At 37.6% G+C, this 20,083-nt stretch overlaps 4 protein-coding genes across 4 annotated transcripts in view; all 4 read left to right on the plus strand.

Moving 5' to 3' along the window:
- Positions 1-18,421, plus strand: part of LOC131314509 (F-box protein At1g30200-like) — a 68,257-nt gene extending 49,836 nt beyond the window's left edge. The window contains exon 2 of the mRNA XM_058343195.1: positions 18,395-18,421. The gene's annotated coding sequence lies outside the window, so the exon portion shown is untranslated. The remainder of the gene's footprint in view (positions 1-18,394) is intronic.
- Positions 6,535-8,634, plus strand: LOC131314506 (F-box protein At4g18380-like). Its single transcript, XM_058343188.1, has 2 exons — positions 6,535-6,727; positions 7,173-8,634. The coding sequence occupies exon 2, from the start codon at positions 7,229-7,231 to the stop codon at positions 8,420-8,422; it is 1,194 nt and encodes a 397-aa protein (XP_058199171.1). The 5' UTR covers positions 6,535-6,727; positions 7,173-7,228; the 3' UTR covers positions 8,423-8,634.
- LOC131314510 (uncharacterized) lies at positions 10,501-11,834 on the plus strand. The gene has a single exon (XM_058343196.1). The coding sequence runs from the start codon at positions 10,608-10,610 to the stop codon at positions 11,610-11,612; it is 1,005 nt and encodes a 334-aa protein (XP_058199179.1). The 5' UTR covers positions 10,501-10,607; the 3' UTR covers positions 11,613-11,834.
- LOC131314514 (F-box protein At4g18380-like) lies at positions 14,685-15,996 on the plus strand. Its single transcript, XM_058343199.1, has 2 exons — positions 14,685-14,848; positions 14,879-15,996. Exon 2 carries the CDS (start codon positions 14,879-14,881, stop codon positions 15,746-15,748), a length of 870 nt encoding a protein of 289 aa, XP_058199182.1. The 5' UTR covers positions 14,685-14,848; the 3' UTR covers positions 15,749-15,996.
- Positions 18,422-20,083: the final 1,662 nt, after the last annotated feature.

Below are 20,083 nucleotides of genomic sequence, written 5' to 3' on the forward strand. Positions count from 1 at the left end.
TAGCTGTACAGGGATTGTAATGATAAATGGATGCGATTGGTAATGCAACCTTGCGCTTAGGTGGTTATTTGGTCGTGGAAGCACTCAATATTTTAGGAGATCCACATGAATTATTTTCGGAATTCACTTGTTGCGTAGGTATGACATGCTTAGTCGCATAGTAGTAAAGTTGAGCGAGTTTCTTCTGGTGAGAGGAATGCTCAACTACGAAATATGGATATCGATTGCTCCATTCAGAATTGAACAAAAAAACTGCGAAACATGGATGAAATTTGTTTGGGTAGTTCTCGGAGGAGTGGGATGAGATACAGACAACTATAATTTATTTTGCCACTCATTTTTCCTTAACTGGTTTTAAGTGCACAGGAAAGTGGACTCATCGATTCCTCACCAGTCATTTGGCATAACCTTATAGTATATAAATTGTCATATTTTGTCTAATTATTTAACTTTTCATTGTATCTAAATGAAAACACATCATCAGGGCAAGAAGGGAAAGGTCAAGGACTCAAGAATATTAATAAAATAGAATTTCTGTATTACATTAACCAGAGCCAAGTAAAAGGAGTATTATATACCCTTTCCAGTGTTCTAAGTTTCTAACTCAACAAAGTACTAACAATGACTAGTGCAGAAATTTCTGGATTTGCTCTTTTGCCCATATCAGATCAAATCATACACAAACCAAATCTTTCTTTGCAAACCGTAAATGCTCTTCGTTTCTTTTTTTTCCCGCTATTTTTTTTTGTTAGCGTATGGTGATGCCATAAAATGAATTATCATCCCTATACCTCTATCACCAATTTTATTTAAATCCGAACTTAACCGGAGCTTCAAAAACCTAATCCGCTTTATTCTCTCTTCCCTCCCATTGCCGAACTAGTTGACCCATGGGGAATGGAATTTATCAGCTTTTTCCTGGAACGGGGGAAGCTGCTGTGCAGCTTCATGCTGCACAGCGTGCTGTGCACCCGCTGGTGACGCCTTGCCGGTATTGGTCCGGCGATCGGAGACGTTCACTGCGTAGAGCTCGTCGAGCTCTATGTGTATGCCAAAAATCAGCTCGATCAAATATCGTTAAGTGCCTCATCTGAACACATATAACTTGAAAAAAATGGATCCAGTGGTTTTGATCCAGTGTTTTGTATCCATTAGGATTTATTTTTTTTCAAGTTATATGTGTTCGAATGAGGCACTTAACGATATTTGATCGAGCTGATTTTTGGCGCGCACGTAGAACTCGATGAGCTCTACGCGGTGAACGTCTCCGATCGCCGGACCAATGCTGGCAAGGCATCGCCGACGGGTGCACAGCATGCTGTGCAGCATGAAGCTGCACAGCAGCTTCCCCCGTTCCCTTTTTCCTCAAGCGTTCAAAGAAACTTGAAAATTTATTACTAGTAACTTAAGAATTTATCAGAAATTGTAATTTTTTTTTTTTACTTGACACTGATTACATCAATAAATTTTGGAGGAAGCTATGGTACACAGGGTATACCGTATGCCTAAATTATGACAATTTGTGATTTTCATTATGCCAATTTTTGGTTTTCTAATGCATATTTATGATTCTAGTTACGACTTGTACATTAAAATTTACCTGTTGAACAGGTCATTAGCAGGTTACCCATAATTAAAAAATATTGTTATTATGTAACCATAATTATTCGTACCGAAATCCATAATACTTGTACCCTAACCAAATATATGCGTACAATATCAAAAATTAAATAATGTTACCACAAATGTTATAACAACACCATAAATTGGCATTATCTTACCATAATGAATCGTACCAAATTTTTTTGACTCGTATGATATTCGCAACAAAATCAAAATATGTCGTACCAGAATCAACAATTGTTATACCCAAGTCAAAAATATTTGTAAAATGCCACAAATTTTAGAAAATAACCACAATTATTATGACAATATCTAAAATTGTCATTTTCTTAACACAACGTGTCATATCAAAAGAAAACATATTTAAATACCACAAATTTTATAACAAACCATAATTGTTATGACAATACCATAAATTGACGTTTTCTTACCATAATGTGTCGTACCAAAGGAAATTAATTAAAATATTTCATAATAACACATGTCTAAAATACTACAAATTTAGTAATATAACCAAATTTGTTATGACAACACTATAAATTGACGTTTTCATATCCACAACGTGTCGTATAAAAAAATTCATTCAGAATGTTCAATTAACGGTAGTTATAATCAACAAAATATCATACCTCAAATTCAGTAATATAACCAAATTTGTTATAACAACACCAGAAATTAACGTTTTCATACTCACAACGTATCGTATAAAAAAATTCAAATGAAATGCTCAGTTAACGATAGTTATTATTAGCAAAATACCATACCGCAAATTCAGTAATATAACCAAATTTGTTATGACAACACTATAAATTGGCGTTTTCATACCCACAACGTGTCGTATAAAAAAAATTCAATCGGAATGTTCAGTAAACGATAGTTATAATTGACAAAATACAATACTACTAATTATTTTCAATTCCCGCCACATTATTTTTTCAAATTTTAAAATTTCCACCATATTGTCTTAATTTTCGATTCCCTCTACACTAATTTTTCAAATTCTTATTTGTCCCTACACAATACCTCAATAATTTAAACTAAAAATGAAGTTTTTGCACAAAATTTTCATCCAAGAAATTCACCAAAAAGTAAGTACTATACCTAAATTTTCGAATACAACTACAATTTCCTCTCAAAATATTAGTCTAAATCAAATTCTTTTTCTACAAAATTTAATTCAAAAAATCAAAATTCCTTTGTGGAAAAATGAGAGGTCACGAAAAAAATAATTATCCAACTGTCTCAAATGCATACACTTTCAACACTAAAATGGAGTACAAAAAAATTAGTGTGAATATCAAAAAATAGAGGGTGAAAATTATTCTCCTTTTTGTAATTGGTGAAATTAATTATATTAATACCCTATCTTATCAATATTTAGGGCGGTGCACTTAACAATTGGCACTATATATTTAACACATGGATCGGTGTCAAACCTTCACCCTATGCGTATCAATCCAAATTTAATGGTGGTCCTTGGAACTAGGTCGTGGAAGTAAAATCTAAATAATTTTGTAAATTTATTGTCATTGTACTTTCTTTCAAAAAAATTATTATAGTCGACATTTTGATTTACACCAATGACATAGCTATAATATGATCTACAAGTGCAGACCCATCACTAGGACGGAGGCATTTGAGGCCTCTGTCTTCTCAAATTTTTAGCCTAAAAATAACGCCATTACATACAAGAAAATATTATATAATTAATAGCCTTTAGAATTACAAATTCTCAATTGTGTACCATAGTGATAAGGTGTTGGAGTTTGGACATTTATCTAAAAGATTTGGGGTTCAAGTCTTAAACCCTTCGTTCCTATTTTTTTTTAAAAGAATGTTATTATTTTTTAGAATAAATCACATAGTTAGTCCTTGAAATTTCATACTTTAACAAATCTCATCGTTCAATTTCAATACAACATTAAAATATAATAATGCACCATCTGAGCCCCACGTAAAGTGTTTATTTTATTTTTTATTTTATTTTATCAAAATCGTCTATCTTTTACATAATATTAATTAAGTCATTCGTATCAAGAATGAAGTTGATGGCTTATAGCTAGACACTTAATTGGATGGAAAATATCATTCTATTATTCAATTTGCGTGCCGATGATGGAGCTTCCTAAACTTGATTGAGACAAAAAATTATGTAGGTGACTTAATCAACAAACATAAAAAATTCAACGGATTTGATCGTCATTATTGTGTCACAGTCGCATGGCTACATTACATTCAACTACAATAGAGGACTAGGTTTCATACCAAATATAAATTGACTGTACAATTTAAATGTCGTTAGTGAGTGTATTTTTAAAATGATCGATCAGGACTGTTAGGATGTTAAGTTATACAATATTTAATTTGTGATATTTTAGACATGTATTTTGTTTGGGAATAATAATTATTGATTGTGCAACGATATATTTTGGTCTTGTATCTAGTATCTTTTGATCGATTTCTTTTGGTACGATACATTGTGGTAAGAAAGTGTCAATTTTTTGTGTTGTCATAACAATTATGGTTATGTTATATAATTTGTAGTATTTTACACATGAGGGAGAGGGAGAGAAAGTCAATGAAGAGAGAACAACCTGTTACCTGCTAAGCCATTTTTTTATTTTATTAATTGGTTTAATAAATGGGTGGTCTGAATTATTTACTTTGAAATCCAAGGATTTAAAATCATGATACGTACGGTACACCCCTTAATAAGGGGTGTGTACCATAGGACTACCCATAAATTTTTTGGTGCGTGAAATTACTACCTGTTAAAAATTTCATGGAAAACTATGACTATGTTTCCCTTCCTTTCACCCGTCACTGCATTGCAGTAGGACAAGCACGATTAATTGCGACGTTTTTGCGACGCTTCAAAGGGCTTCTACAGGGTAGGGTCATGATAACATTGAACGTCTGCTGTTACTTTCTACCGGAGCCTGGCTCCATGGCTGCCCCTTAGCAAGGTTGGCGTGTCGCAAATGCCCATTGTGAAATTGCTATTAGGACTTCGTTTGAAAGTAGTCAACTTACAAACACGGCACATTCTTTTTTTTTTTTTGATCCGCTACTACGGCGCATTCTAGTCAGTATTTATTGACTTATCAAGCCCTAATCCTTGAGTAATTATTCAATGATTTTAGGGTGGCCACGAGTTGTGTTGGAATCATTAACCACCATACATCCATGCGAGATCTAAAAACTAGAAATGGATCCTATAAAAATGTGTGGTGGTTGTTCTTTTTTTGATTCTGGAACACTAACCCATTCTCCCCCCGCCCCCCCCCCCCCCCCCCCACACACACACACACACACACACACACACACACAAGATTATCGAACTATAAGGGAATTGAGATAAGTGGGGTTCAATGCATAGAGTTGGAAGTAGAAAATCAACTTTTTCCAGCCTTGCAAATGTATGAGGATCACAAGTGGAGTGGAGTGCAGCGCAATTGGTGCCTCCTTTACATTTTCATGCACATGGACAGAGTTTTATTTCCGTAAGCACCTATCCCCCAGCCTCTTAGGATAAAGTATATTAGGTTTAATGAATGACAAAATAAAAATAAAAAAATTGTATGGGGATCGGTCCTCAGAATTAATGGGAACCGATTATAACTTTTCCCTTGTTTTTTTTGACAATTGATAATGCCAAAACCAAAATTGATGCTGCCAAAACTCAACTATGTGAAACTGACTTCTTTGCCCTCCTTCCAATGTCACCCTACTTTACTCTCTTTCTCTCTCTCCTCCCTCCTGAACAAACCCAATCTCCCAACTCAACCTCTCCACCTCTACTGCCGACGCCAAAGTTTTCTGTAAAATGATTGCCCAAATCATTCGGAAAAATGGTGAGGTCCTCCAAAAAAAGACAGAAGAAAAGAAAGAAAGAAAGAAAAACGAAGAGAAAAGGAGAGAAGAAAAGAAAAACGGAGAGAAGATACAATTGTAGGGAAAGAAAAACGGAGAGAAAAGGAGAGAAGAAAAGAAAGAAAGAGGAGAGTCGTTTGAGCGAGAAGCGCTAGTGCAAGGGGGAGAACCAACGAGGTGGCCCACCGTCGACCGATCCGATCATTTCTTTATTATATCCGCCGCCTCCTGCTTCTTTTCCAACCTTCCGTTACCGGAGTCGGCCGTCGATGACGGCGATTGTGGTGATGGTTCAGTTGACGAAACGGGTTGCCGACGACACCACCAATCTCTCTTTTTATTTTCTTACAAAAGGTTCACAAACCCAAAAAGGGAAAAAAAAAAACAATAAAACCAAGAGAATTGAGTGCTCTATTATTAGAAGGTCCATTTCCAGATCTTGATCCGGAGATTTACCTTACATTTAGCATCAAAAGTAGAAGCAACCGATGGAAGAAAGCTTGTTATTCGCCTTAGGTTGGCCTTGGCGTGGTGGTGCAGCGATCTTATGGTATAGTTCCACCTGCAGAACCCATGATCTTTCAAGGCCTTCATCAGCCCAAAGCTGGTGACCACGATCTGTGCTCTGCTCACCGAACTCATCTTCTTGATTTTGAGCACTGCAAGAGATTGATTTGGGAATTAATGGGAGTGGGCAAACCCAAGTTTGGTCGATTGGGTTTGTTCAAGAGAGAGCAAAGTCGGGTGAGATTGGAAGGAGGGCAAAGAAGTCATTTCACATGGTTGAATTTTGGCAACATCAATTTTGATTTTGATTTCCAAAAGTGATACATGACGGTTGTGTAAAACACAACACACAATCAATTTCTAGCCGTCCATTGCTGTAATAAATGGCCAGAATTCATTCAAATTTTTTTCCCATAAAAGTTAGACTTGTTCTTAGAAAAGTTTGCTTAAAATCTAGACCATCCAAATACATCTGGACGGTCAGAATTACTCATACAACCAACACAACGATTGTGCAAGTAGCATTTTTGATTTCTCGTCTCTCTCTCTCTCTCCCTCCCTCCCTGTGGTTTTTTGCTTCTGTTTCTTAATCTCCATAACCAATATTCTTCAAGCTTCACCAAAAAATACGTATATATTTTCGCTTTCAGCAAACATCGAAACCACATCTGTTCTGGGAATCGTCCTGATTCGGTGTTGGCGCCATCGCGATTGAGGTTCCCAGGTAATTTCCCCAATTCTTAGGTTACATTTTCTTGTGATTAATGTGCCGATGGTGCAGCCCATAGAGTGATAATCGAACTTGGTTGATTAGCATTTACCCAGTGGCCAATTAATACCAATTCGACTAGGGAGATTTCACTGAGAAGTTATCAGAGAGAAACTGACGACAGACACTGAATGATAGCAAAAACCCTAGCTACATGCTTAGTAGTTTTTTCTATCCAAATGCTACGTACTGTTGAAATTCTTTCAATTTTATGCTTGTATTTTTACATTATATGGACGATGCATTAAAATTCTCTAAGTAGTTCTCAATTCTCATGTTGTACAGTCATGGAAGAAGAAATTTATTGGTAAACGGCCACTGATCCGTAATTTCCCCATATTTGAATGAAAAAACTTAATTCTCCCTAGATTTTTCCTCTTACAGCAAAACTTCTCCCTAGGTTTCAAAGTCGTTAGCAATCACCGAAAACGCGCTAGAGTGAGAGGAGCTATATTGATGGAGCACTGGGCGGCGAAGAAGAAGAAAAAAGAAGCAGCTGAGAACCAGTTCCAGCGTTTGCCAGACGACGTCGTACTCAACATCTTCAACAAGCTCTATGACATCCAATGCCTCTGCAGATGCTTTGTTGTCTCCAAGCGATTCTCTTTCCTCATCCCTCTCGTCCAAACAGTCTCTATCGAAAGCAAAACCTGGAGTTCTAAATATGATTGCAAAACTGTTCCCTGGAAATCTAGATATGGTCACGGAGGAACTCTTCCCCTTGGAAATCTCTCAGAAAACTTAATAACCAACTTGGTCTTCAGACCCCTTCGAGAGCTCTACTTTCGCTTTGTCTTTCCTACTTCTCATCGGGATGTTTCTGGAGTCATGTTCCTCTCTAAATTAACACACGTTCGAGCTCTCAACATTGAGCTTCCCTCCAATTTCGTTGGTGAAGATGATTCTGTTTCCAAATGGGGTGCTAAATTCACCCCAAATCTCGACAGTGTCACGTTTCTCTATGCATCATCTCTCTCTAAAATGATGGAATCTGAACAACAACAACAACAACAATCTGAATCTGAAGAACCTGAAGAAGAAGAAGAAGAAGAATCCGAAGAATCTGAAGAAGAAGAAGAAGAGGAAGAATCTGAATCTGAATCTGAAGAAGAGGAGAAGGAAGAAGAAGAAGAAGAAGAAGAAGAAGAAGAAGAAATGGAGCATGGGATTACTAATAGGGAGCGAAATCGTCGAATAGTTATAGCCATTGAATGCATAAAAGATGCAGTGTTGTGGCTAGGGATCTTGTTTTTTGTTTCAGATTGCCCTCTTTCGCATTTTCCAATGCTTCAGAGCGTTACCATCACCGATTCTAAGAAAAAGGGGGCGAAGCTCTGTTTGAGTGGTGAAAAGCTTGCGGAGTGCAGGAATACATTCAGTATGACCAGGATGCATTCGTTGTCGAACATGGCTTGGTCATGGACGCTAGAGAATATGAGGGTTGGGTATGTGCCTGTTTTACATCTGCCAATGTCCGAGTATGTGATGAAAGGGGTCACCATTGTCAACTACAAAATGTTTGCTGATGATGATTATGACGCCTATAAGGCCATGGTGGATGCTTTTGCGGAGGAACAAGATGTGTTTTCAGAAGCCGTGGTGCAGATTCAGGAAAAACACAAGGACTGTATGATCAATTTATTGTTCTAGAACTCAAAGTTGATGCTAAATCTGAATTATGTCTTTAGTTGCTGCTGTTATTACTGCTTTAATTTTACTTACCAATTCAGAAGCTTCGCCTGCATTGCAAGTCTACAATTCTGCATTGCTAGTCAGTTTAGTGTTCAATTTTTTTGCATTGTTCCAAATGTGCCTACATTGTTCGTTTAAATTTGAAGCATTCTGCTTTGATGTTATGGTTATTGGAATCTTGAATATTAAATTGAGATATGCGGCGGTGCCCCAAGTTCAATTATGTTACTTTAGAAAAAAAAACAAACAGTGGGCCGTGTCGTAATATTTAATTTCACCAACTTAGCAGCAAGGAGAAATGCAGAGGTAGTAACATGGTTGCATAGATCACCTTCCCGTAGCTAGATTTACCAAAGACTTTAAGTGTTGTATCCTGTAGGAACCAATAAGCGTATAAGCATTCAGTTTTTGCATTCACACTTTCAGTATATGCCATCTGATTGGGATCTGTAGCTGTACAGGTTTTGTAATGATAAATGGATGCGATTGGTAATGCAACCTTGCGAACCCATCTGAACTTCGAAGAATATGAAGGAATAAGTTAGGTTTTTCCTCTTTGGTGGATATTTGGTCCTGGAAGCACTCCATATTTTAGGAGATCCACATGACCTATTTTCGGAATTCTCTTGTTGCGTGGGTACGACATGCTTAGTCACATAGGCGGTAAAATTGAGCGAGTTTCTTATAGTGAGAAGCATGTTCAAGGACGAAACATGGATATATCTATTTCTCCATTCAGAATTGAATAAAAAACTGTGAAACATGGCTATCTTACTTGGTCTTTTTTTTTTCCTCACGGAATTATCTTACTTTGTCTAATCATTTATCTTTTCATTGAAAACACATCATCAGGGCAAGAAGGTAAAGGTCAAGAACATTAATAAATAGAATTTCTGTATTACATTAACCAGTGCCAAGTAGTAAAAAAGAAGAGTATTATATACCCTTTCGGTGTTCTAACTCAACAGAGTACTAACAATGACTAGTGCAGAAAGTTCTGGATTTGCTCTTTTGCCCATGTCAGATCAAATCGAACACAAACCAAATCTTGTTTGCATATGATGATGCCTTAAAATGAATTATCATTCCTATTCCTCTATCACCAATTTTATTTAAAACCGAACTTAACCGGAGCTTGAAAAACCTAATCCGCTTTATTCTTTCCCTTCCCTTCCAATTTCGAACTAGTTGACCCATGGGGAATGGAATTTATAAGCTTTTTCCTCGAGCGTTCAAAGAAAATTTATTTTAACTTATGAATTTATCAGGAATCCTTTTCTTCTTTTTTTTTAACTTGGCACTGATTACATCAATAAATTTGTCGGTGTGTGGAATTAATTAAGTTTGCGAAAGTAACTTAAAGGAATCTATATTGGAAGAGTGAATTTTGCAAGAAAATGGGTTTCTGTTCTTATCAATCCATGTGATTATATCAAAAAATTTGTTGGTGTGTGGAATTAATTAAGTTGGATTGAGAAGTGAAGTTAGAGACATGTGTCACATTTGGGATGCCACATAAGTACATTTAACGGAGCTAAAAAGTTTTTCGGGGGAGGGGGTATACATGGCCGTGCCTCCTAAAGCCTCGCCTAAATGTTTATTGCCTTGTTTGAATTCAAACTTAAAAAAAAAAAATTTCTTCTCCATCTCTCCACTCATTATTCTTATTTAAAAATTATTTTACCTAATTATCTATAAAAATTTAATACAAAAAATTTTCAAAAACTCATCCAAACAAGACATTGATAGCAAAAACGGTAAACAAATTGACAGATTTAGAAAGTAGGTGTCCCATTGATTGATGGAGCAATAATTTATGTGTAAAATTGAAATTTTTACAAGTTTAATTGTCCACTGTATTAGACTCAAAATATGGGAGGTATTTTAAAATGAAAATTGATTTTAGCATTTAAAAAATTGATGGAGGGGCTTTAAAATGATGTCGTTTTTATGTATCAATATAATTCAATTTTGGAGTCTCTCCATCTTTTTAGAGTGCTAAAATCACGATCCTTTTAAAAATTTATCCACAAAAATAAAACTGATCCTAGGGTTTCAAATCTCATACCAGTAGGAGCAAAAGCACAAAAGGAGAACTTGGCACTGGTAGCGTAGAGAGAGAGAGAGAGAGAGAGAGAGAGAGATGAGCCATATCGATGGAGCACTGGGTGAAGAAGAAGAAGAAGAAGAAGCAGAGAACCAGTTCCACAGATTGGCCGACGACGTCGTTGTCAACATCTTCGACAAGCTCTCCGACGTCAAATGCCTCTGCAGATGCTTCGTTGTCTCCCGGCGATTCTCTTCCCTCGTCTCCCGCGTCCAAACAGTCTCCGTCAAAAGCTATGGTACGTGGGAATTGAATTACCTTCCGATAGTAGACTATGATTCTCCAGGTCTCGAACAACACTTGAATCACTTAATCCACGGATTGGGCATCAACTTCCTTGCTAAGTTAACACACGTTCGAGCTCTGCATATCGAACTCCCCTCCGATTTCGGAAGTCAGAATGATTCTGTTTTCAAGTGGGCGGCCAATTTCACCGCAAAACTCGATGGCGTCATGATTCTCTATGCCGAATCTCTCTCTAAAATCATGGAATCTGAACAAGAAGAAGAAGATGAAACTGATGAACAAGAAGAAGAAGAAGAAGAAACCAATGAACAAGAAGAAGAAGATAAAACTGATAGTCCATTGCTCGTAATCAAAAGAAGCGTGAAAGATGCAGTGTTCCGGCTAGGAATCTTGTCTTATGTTGTCGAGCGACACCCAATGCTTGAGAGCGTTACCATCACCGATTCAAAGAACAAGGGAGCGAAGCTCTGTTTGGGTGGTGAAAAGATTGCGGAGTGCAGGAATTGGTTGAATTTTGACAGGGTGATTCAGCCCGTGATAGGGGAGTCATGGAGGAAAAAGTGTATGAATATTGGGACTGTGCCTGTTTTAGAGCTCCCTACGTCTGGGTATGTGATGAAATGGGTGATCTTTGCGTATTACAAATTGTTTGCTGATGAAGATTCTGAGGTCGAGACGGCCATGGTGAATGCGTTTGCGGAGGAGCAAGGTGTTTTTTCAGAAGCCGCGGTGCAGATTCTGAAAAACCATAATGGCCTGTTGAAAAATTTGATGCGAGATCCTGGTATCTGCTAGTAGTATGTCTTTTCTAGCTGCCGTTGTTACTGCTTTAATTTCATTTTCCAACTAAAAGATCACTTGCTAGTCAGTTGAATATCAGACTAACCATGACAGGTGTCTAGTTAATAATCTTTATGGTAATTAGTATATGAACATGAATTGCTCGAAATGTGCCTACATGTTGCCTTGTTGGAAGAATTTTCAAGGATTATGCTCTGATGTTACGGTTATTGGACATCATGAATCTTAATGGTGGTAACCGAAATGGGGGATGGTGTTGTACATTGGTGTGCGCAGCATCGTGTTGCGCACCTCCTAGCTATTGGATCGTGCATCCGATGGCTCGAATTTCATCTCGGCAATGAATGACTCTCGATCGTTGATTGCATCCGAGCCATTGGATGCACAATCCAATGGCTTGGAGGTGCTGTGCACACCACTGCACAACACGAACCATAGTCTTTAGTTACTTGCTATTGTTGTTACTGCTTTAATTTCAATTACCAACTCAAAAGCTTCACCTACAATGCTTTTCTATTTAATTCTGTAATGGTAGTCAGTTTAGTGATCAAATTATGTGAAGATTAGTATATGAACATGAATTGTTAGAAATGTGCGTACATTGTGGGAAGAATTTTCAAGCTTTGATGTTATCTTGAATCTTGATTGTGATTTGCTGTGGTGCCTCAAATTAATGTTGTTACCATAGAAAAAAGCAGTGGGCCAGGGCGTGAATCTTTGATTTCACAATTTAAGGAGCAAGGAGAAACGCAGTGGTAGTAACACAGTTGAATAGATCACATTCACGCAGCTAGAGTTACCAAAGAGATTTAACTGCCCTAGACTGTAGGAACCAATAAGCATTTAGTTTTGGGTCGTGTTTGATAACCATTTATACTTGTAGTGTAGGCCATCTGATTGGGTCTCTAGCTGTAAAGGTGTTTTAATGATAAAATGGTAGCAATTGGTAGTTCAACCTCGTGAACCCATCTGGACTTATATGAAGGAATATGGTAGGTTTTACCTCTTTGGTGGATATTTGGTTGTGGAAACACTCCGTATTTTAGTACATCCACATGACTTGTCTTGGGAATCCACTCATTCCATAGGTTCATCACTTCTTATTTTAGGGGCCAAACTATTAGGTGACAATTGCAACTTGTTTAGTCACACAGGCGGAAAACTGGTAAAGTTTAGCGAGTTTCTTTCGGTGAGAATGAGCATGCTCAACTTCAAAACATGGGCGAACGTTTAGTTCTTGAAGGAATGTAATTAGTCTTTCGGATAGAGACAACTAAACTAGATATATGTAGGCTGCTTTCTCTTGCAACCCAGGTTTTCATAACTGATATTTATAGTGCTCAGGAAAATGGACACATCAGTTTTCCTCGCTTTCATAGCTGATTCCTAGGGCCTTCCTTGTGGGCTCCTGCTTTGATGCTTCAGTGTGTTTGATGTGGTTCACAGCATTCACTAGATTATTGTTCAATCAAGTAATGGTTAAGGAAAGATTTAGTAAGGGAAATTGTATATTATGGTTAAAGCAAGAAATTGGCCAACTCTGATGCTTCCTTGAGGGAATCTTGGGGCTTAGTTCTGTTTCTTTGTTCATTATGTTCCTCATTGATAGAAGATAGGTGAAGTTATGATTGATGGAGTTAGAATCATTTCCAGATGTAAGATTTGACATGTTTTTATGTTACTATGAAATGAGATTTATTTAACATGTATTATGTGTATTTAATCTACTTTGTTCAATGATTTCTCTTCTTAAACCTATTAAAGATCAACATACAATGCACAGCAAGAAGGGGAATGAAAATGGAATTGTCGATTTTAAAAAAAAAAAAAGTGAAAGGAATGGAAAAAGTAAAGAAAAGAATTTGGACCGGACTGTAGAGGTACGGTCCATGTGATCGCAGTCGTCGAATGAAGTTTTTAAGGGTTCAGATTTATTTTCAATTTATGACCGGTAATAAATTCAACAAATTTGAACCATTGATTTTCAAGATAAACAGTTCAGATAGAACTGCACGCCCTTCTCTACAGTTGACTGCAAAGAAGTTGGGTTCAAAAGAAAATAATCCGCCCAATCTTTTAAGGAAGAGGTTTGAGGTTCGATTCTACGGAGAGGCGCCAACGCTCTTTAGTCATTCACCTGCTAACCCAGCCTGTACCCTCCACTTACGTATATATATTATGTTGACGAATCTCTTTCCCGCTAGAGGCCTGTTTTGCGGACGGGGTTTTTCATTTTTTCAATGCATTTCCAAATGAACTATAGAATACAGAATTTAAAAATCACCGCTAATGTTCACTTGACCAATCTAAATATATTTCATGTACAAAGTGTGGAACAAACAAACAAACTAAATCAAAATAAAAAACCTGTATATATACATCCAAAAAATCGGCCCTGTTTTCACTAACTATTTTCGGTAAAAATTTAAGCCATTTTACCATGTTATTCACACTAATAAACAAGTTGCGGTATTTTAACATATTGTTCACATTAATCAAAAAGTTTGGATATTTTATCATCTTCATCTTATTCACACTAATTAATAATTTTTTCCACCCTCTTTCACTCACATACCTATCTTTTGAATAAAGTTAAAATTATTATTAAAATTCAATTTTTTTTGAATAAAAATGAAAAAATTGTCTTATTGACTTATTTTGGAGAGTGATTTTGCCACTCTCCTTTTTGTTAATGCCATTTCCTTTTGTGTCTTGATTAGATGATTTGTTTTGAGAGAAGGGGAAAGACATTAACAAAAATGAGAGTGACAAAATTAATTCCCCTTATTTTTTGTATTTATTAAAAAAATAAATTTTAATCGTAATTTGTTACCTTTCTAGATTCGTTTCGTCATGAAAAAGTAATAATTTTTAAAAAATTAATAATAAAAAAAACGAATACAAAATTTTTTTTAAATAAGGACAAAAAAACGAAGTCATTCAGCAATATTTTGGCAAATCACGCGTTAGCTATGGAAGTAAAAATTTTAATGAGCCAACCTCAAGATCGATGAAACTTTTTTTGCCATTAAACAAAAAAGGTTATGGAAGTAAAAATTTCTATTTGCACCCAAAAATCCTACGAGGAGAAAAAGCCAATTAGCCCTAGGGTTTTCCTCTTAAACCAAAAATTCTCCCTAGGGTTTCCGACTTGATAACAGAGCCAGCCAGGGAGACACGGCCATTCCAGTTGGTAGAGAAAAACTAGAGAGAGAGAGAGAGATGAACCAGTTCCAGCGTTTGCCGAGAGAGAGAGAGAGATGAACCAGTTCCAGCGTTTGCCGAATGACGTCGTGGTCATCATCTTCGACAAGGTGTCCGACATAAAATGGCTGTGCAGATGCTTCGTGGTCTCCAAGCGATTCTCTTCCCTCGTCCCTCGCGTCCGAACACTCTCCATCCAAACCAATGCCTGGGATTACCTTTCCATTCCCCGTTCGGACTTCGAAAAGCTCGCTGTCCTGCCTTCTTTGAATGATTCTGGCTTCGAGTTCTTGGCGAAGCTGACACAGGTTCGATCACTGAATCTCGACCTTGTCTCCGATTTCATCGCTAACAACGATTCTGTTTTCAAATGGGGTGCCAAACTCACCTCAAATCTCGACAGCATCACGTTTCTCTACGCAGCATCTCTCACTAAAATGATGGATTCAGAAGAAGAAGAAACTGAGATAACTCAGGAAGAGCTGGTTCCCCCACTATCTCTAGCCATTGAGTGCCTAGGAGAGGCAATCTTGTGGTTAGGAATCTTGTCTCTTGATATCCCGAAACACCCAATGCTTCAGAGCATTACCATCACCGATTCGATGAACAAAGGGGTGAGGCTCTGTTTGGGTGGTGAAAAGCTTGTGGAGTGCAAAAACGCTTTCAGGATTGCCGTTGAGCGCCTAAAAGAGGCAGCATCACGGACGCGGACTGGGTATGCGCCTGTTTTACGGCTCCCTATGTCTGGGTATGTGATGAAACGGGTGACCATTGTCCAGTTCAAACTGTACAATGGTGATGATTCTGAAGCCAATTTGGCCATGGTGGATGCGTTTGCGGAAGAACAAGGTGTTTTTTCTGAAGCCATGGTTCAGATTCTGAAAAACCACAAGGACAGTATCAAAATTTTCCAGAACTTAAATTGATGTTATATCTGAAATATGCCTTTAGTTGCTGTTGTTGTTACTACTTTAATTTCACTTACCAACTAAGTAGCTTGGCCTGCAATGCTGTCAGTTCAATATAACCGTAATAGGAGTTTAGTGATGAAACTATATGAACATGAATTGTTCTAAATGTGTCTCCATTGTTGGAAGAATCTTTGAAGGATTATGCTTTGATTTAAAGGTTTTTTGAAATCTTGAATATTAATGGAGGCACCATCTTGTATGATTGTATCCGCTGTAGATTATCTTGCTTTACTGTTTCTTTAGATGGGTGTATTTTTGTTTGGTTTTGTATAATTCTTTTCAACCCTGTTTAACCTGTTGACTTTGGGATCACTATATGTACTGTTGTTGATTGTGTTAACTCGCAACTTTTACCGTTGTTCAGTATTTATGTATTTTATGGAAGCTTTCAAAGATTCATGGGGTGCTGCTGTCGCGGGTTTCTGGGCCCACTCCGGTCTCGCTCCGATGATCGGAAACGTTCACTTTGTAGAGCTCGTCGAGTAGAACAACTATGCAAAAAATCAGCGTAATTGGATATCATTAAGTGTCTGATCGGAGCCCATATAACTCTCGGTCCATGGGTTACAGTGGATTTGATCCAGTGTTTCAGATCCATTCTTTTTAAGATAAAAAGGTTCCGATCAGGTACTTAATGATATCCAATTAAGTTGATTTTTTTGCATAGTTATTCTATTCGACGAGCTCTACAAAGTGAACGTTTCCGATCATCGGGGCGAGACCGGAGTGGGCCTGGAAACCCGGGACAGCAGCATGCTGCTGCCCCCTTGGGGCAGCAGCCCCCCTGCCTCCAGATTCATGAGCCAGCCACCTTGACTGGGAAGTTGGCAATAGTGGCCACATTCAGTTTATTCTGGCAGTTGTTTGCTGTGTGCTAGCTTATTCTATCTTCTTTGTTTGCTGTGTGCTAGCTTATTCTATGATATGAAGTAGCAAATTTTTTTTTATTGAGGAGGTGAATTCAGGTCATTGTGAAGAGATTTTGCAACTTTGAAGTAGAGATTGCGTTGAAATACCTGTTAAATTTTCCCGGTAACTTCCTGCTTTGGGACGTGGGATTCTTTGCTTTGTGAGAATCTGAATGTAGCTGATATAGAAGAAGGAAACTTAACCATAAGAAATGTCTCGACGGCTTGGGTAAAGTATTGGTGTGTTGTATGCGGTTGAGGGGAATCAATGCAAGGAATCACAGGCCAGTCATAGGAAAATGCTTTAGGGCTGTTGTTGAGGAATTCTAATGACGTCTGGGCTCTTGGGGATCAACCTGTTGACAATGAATGAACCTGGTTTTGGGAAATTGGATGAAATAGCAGTGGAATCACTTGATAATGATATGTAGGAAAATGTTGTTAGTGATAAAATTGCTACAACTTTTTGTCCTTGCCTTTCGTCTCTTTCATATCTATCTACTTATGCGATTTGGGGTTCGATATATAACATGCATTATGGCATCGTAGGCGTCCCTTCTTTCTCTATATGTATATCAAATGTTCCCCGAAATCACAAGGAAAATCAAACCGGAAATTTTCTGTAAAGTTATATTTTTTCCTCTTACGCAGTCTCATTTTGAATGTTAGAAGTGTAAAGCTATATGATTGTTGAGGGATCAGGTGCCAACCTAGTTGGGATTTTTATTCTCTTCGTTGTGATGTTATAGATTTCGTAACTTTGTTAATGGAGATTGGAAATACCTGGCACTCCTATCCTATGTTTCACTGAAAACTTCCTGTTGTAGAATGTGGAATTCTTGCGTGGCAGGAATCGAAGTCTAGCTAAAATAGATAATGAAAATCAAACCATAGGAAATGACTAGAAGCCTGGGACTGGGAAGAGTATTGTCGTGTGTGTGGCTGAGGTGAATTCTAATGCTGGGGGGAAATCACAGCCCAGTCATTGGAAGAAGCTTTAGGTGTGTTGTTAAGGGCTCAAAGGGTGAAAGTACTACTCCACTGTTAATGCTGTCTTAGTGTCTTGCCTGTTTAGAATCAACCTATTGGCATTGGTGAACCTGGTTTTGGGAAATTAGATGAAAAAGCAGTGATATCGACTGTTATTTCAGGAAATATCAGTGAACAGGTTTTTTTGCAAGGTACAGAATGCGCTGCCAAAAATTTCGTTGATTCCCAAAAATTAAATTTTCGTACTGTATTCTAACCAGTTTGGCCGGATCATCTAGTCAATTGAAAAGATCATTTGGGTTCCGTGTCCTATAGAGTGTTTGGAACTTACGGAATGAAAGACAAATTGAAGGAGAATATAGTGAAGAGGAATTGCAAAGAAAGTTTAGTATTTTCTGCTGTTTGGTTTTGCAAGGAAAAGAAAGGAAAGGAAAGTTGAGGAAAATTAGCTTTTCGTTTTTCGGATATACAGAAAAGAATTATCCGACATAGCAATGAAAATGAAAGGAAGGAGAAAAGAAGAGGGAAGGAAACGTTGTTTTCCATGATTCCAACTCTTTTCTCTTTTTAGTTTTCTCTTCCATTCTCTTTCTCTCCCTAGATTCCAATCACACCATTATAGTATGACTTGACTTGCTGTTGTTGTTACTGCTTTAGTTTCACTTACTAACTAAGAAGCTTCTCTTGCTAATTAGTGGAATAGGAGTATAAGACTAACCATAATAGGTGCTGAGTTATAATATGACTTGAGAATTTGTAGATGATTGTTCTAAATATGCCTACATTGTTGGAAGAATGTTTAAGGATTCTGCTTTGATGCTATGGTTGTTGGATATCTTGAATCTTTGTTTTCATATGCGGAAGCGGTAGTATCACCGTTTGCATGAATCACCTTTTCTCATCTAGAGTAACCAAACAATTAAGAATCATTCTTTATAGTAGTCAAGAATCATTTAAATATTGTTGTTTTTAATAACCAGTTACGCGAGTTATTGTAAGTTATTTGATCGGTGAAAGGATGCAATCGGTCCTGAACGGCTGAACCCATTTGAACTGATGCAAATTTTAATGATTAAGGTAGGTTTCACCTCTTTCGTGGATATTTGGTTATGTATTTGGTTATGTAGACACGGTACACATGATATTCTAGGATATCCACTTACCGCATAGGTCTGACACTTCAGATTTTAGAGGCTGGTCGTCTAGTAGATGACAACTGCAACATGTTTAGTGACATAAGCAGCAATATTTTTTGAGTTTTCATTTGGTGAGAAATAGCTTGCTCAACTACGAATTGTGACGGAGTTGTTCTGGTAGTTCCTGGATGAGTGGAATTAGGCTTGGGGATATAGACAATTAAACTGGATGTAAGTTCATTTCTTTTGCTACCCAATTTGTCTTACATTGCTGATTTTTAGTGTTCAGGAAAGTGGGGACGCGTCAGTTTTCCTCACAGTTTGACCACAAAAAGGGAAAGGTGAAGGTAATTGTTGGTTATATTAATTGAAAAAAAAAAAAAAGGAAAGAAAAAGAGGAGTAGAAAAACTGATCTTGTGTCTTAAGTCTTAACCGTCTTTTTGTACTTCTCTCTATGGGGTGTGATATTTGGCTGGGGTGTTCTACTTTTTGTGTTTGATGTAGTTGAATACCTCATGGGCTGTGATGATATCGTCTTGAATTCGTCTCCCCAGAATAAAGGCCGATTGTTGTTGGGAAATGAGGGATGGCATGATGGGTTTCAAGCGTTCAGCCAAGATCTTAAGAGAGAATTTTGTATCGAAACTTGCATAAACTTATGGGCTGAAACTGGTGAACATACTCAGGATGATCGACTTTGGGAACAAGAGTAATGTTTGTCTGGTTACATTCATCTGTATTTCCATCTTTCTCAAAAAATTCCTTAATTGCACCACATACCCCCTCCTTGATTTCCTTCCTATACTGCTGGTAGATTACCCCTGAGAAACCGTCTAGACCCAGGGCTTTCAATGGCCCAAGCTGGAAAACTGCAGCTTCAGTCTCCGCATCCGAAACATCACAACAGACTTTCTTGTATCAGAGATTTGATGTGAGATAGGACTGGAAACATCATCGGCATCAAGGCAAGGATCGTCTTCCTTGAAAAGAGCCGGAAAATAATCCTTGGTAAGGAGGGATATATCCTTCGGATAGGAAGTCCACTCGCCCGACTCCTTTTTCAGCTTGAGAATTTGGTTTCTTTGTTGACGTTGGTGGCAGTTAAGTGAGAGAATCTGGAGTTCCCATCTCCAAACTTAAGGTAATTGATGCGAAACCTTTGGTGCCAGAACATCTCTTCCTGCTCCCGTAGCATAGCAGGTTCAATTCTTTGATTAAATCAGCCTCTTCTGCCTTACTGCCATCCGAAACAGGA

Source organism: Rhododendron vialii, chromosome 13a (assembly GCF_030253575.1).
Source record: "Rhododendron vialii isolate Sample 1 chromosome 13a, ASM3025357v1".
NCBI lineage: Eukaryota > Viridiplantae > Streptophyta > Magnoliopsida > Ericales > Ericaceae > Rhododendron > Rhododendron vialii.

Bases quoted from the DNA above. Each gene is read 5' to 3' on its own strand.
- LOC131314506 (XM_058343188.1), top strand. From the start codon at position 7,229: ATGGAGCACTGGGCGGCGAAGAAGAAGAAAAAAGAAGCAGCTGAGAAC.
- LOC131314510 (XM_058343196.1), top strand. From the start codon at position 10,608: ATGAGCCATATCGATGGAGCACTGGGTGAAGAAGAAGAAGAAGAAGAA.
- LOC131314514 (XM_058343199.1), top strand. From the start codon at position 14,879: ATGAACCAGTTCCAGCGTTTGCCGAATGACGTCGTGGTCATCATCTTC.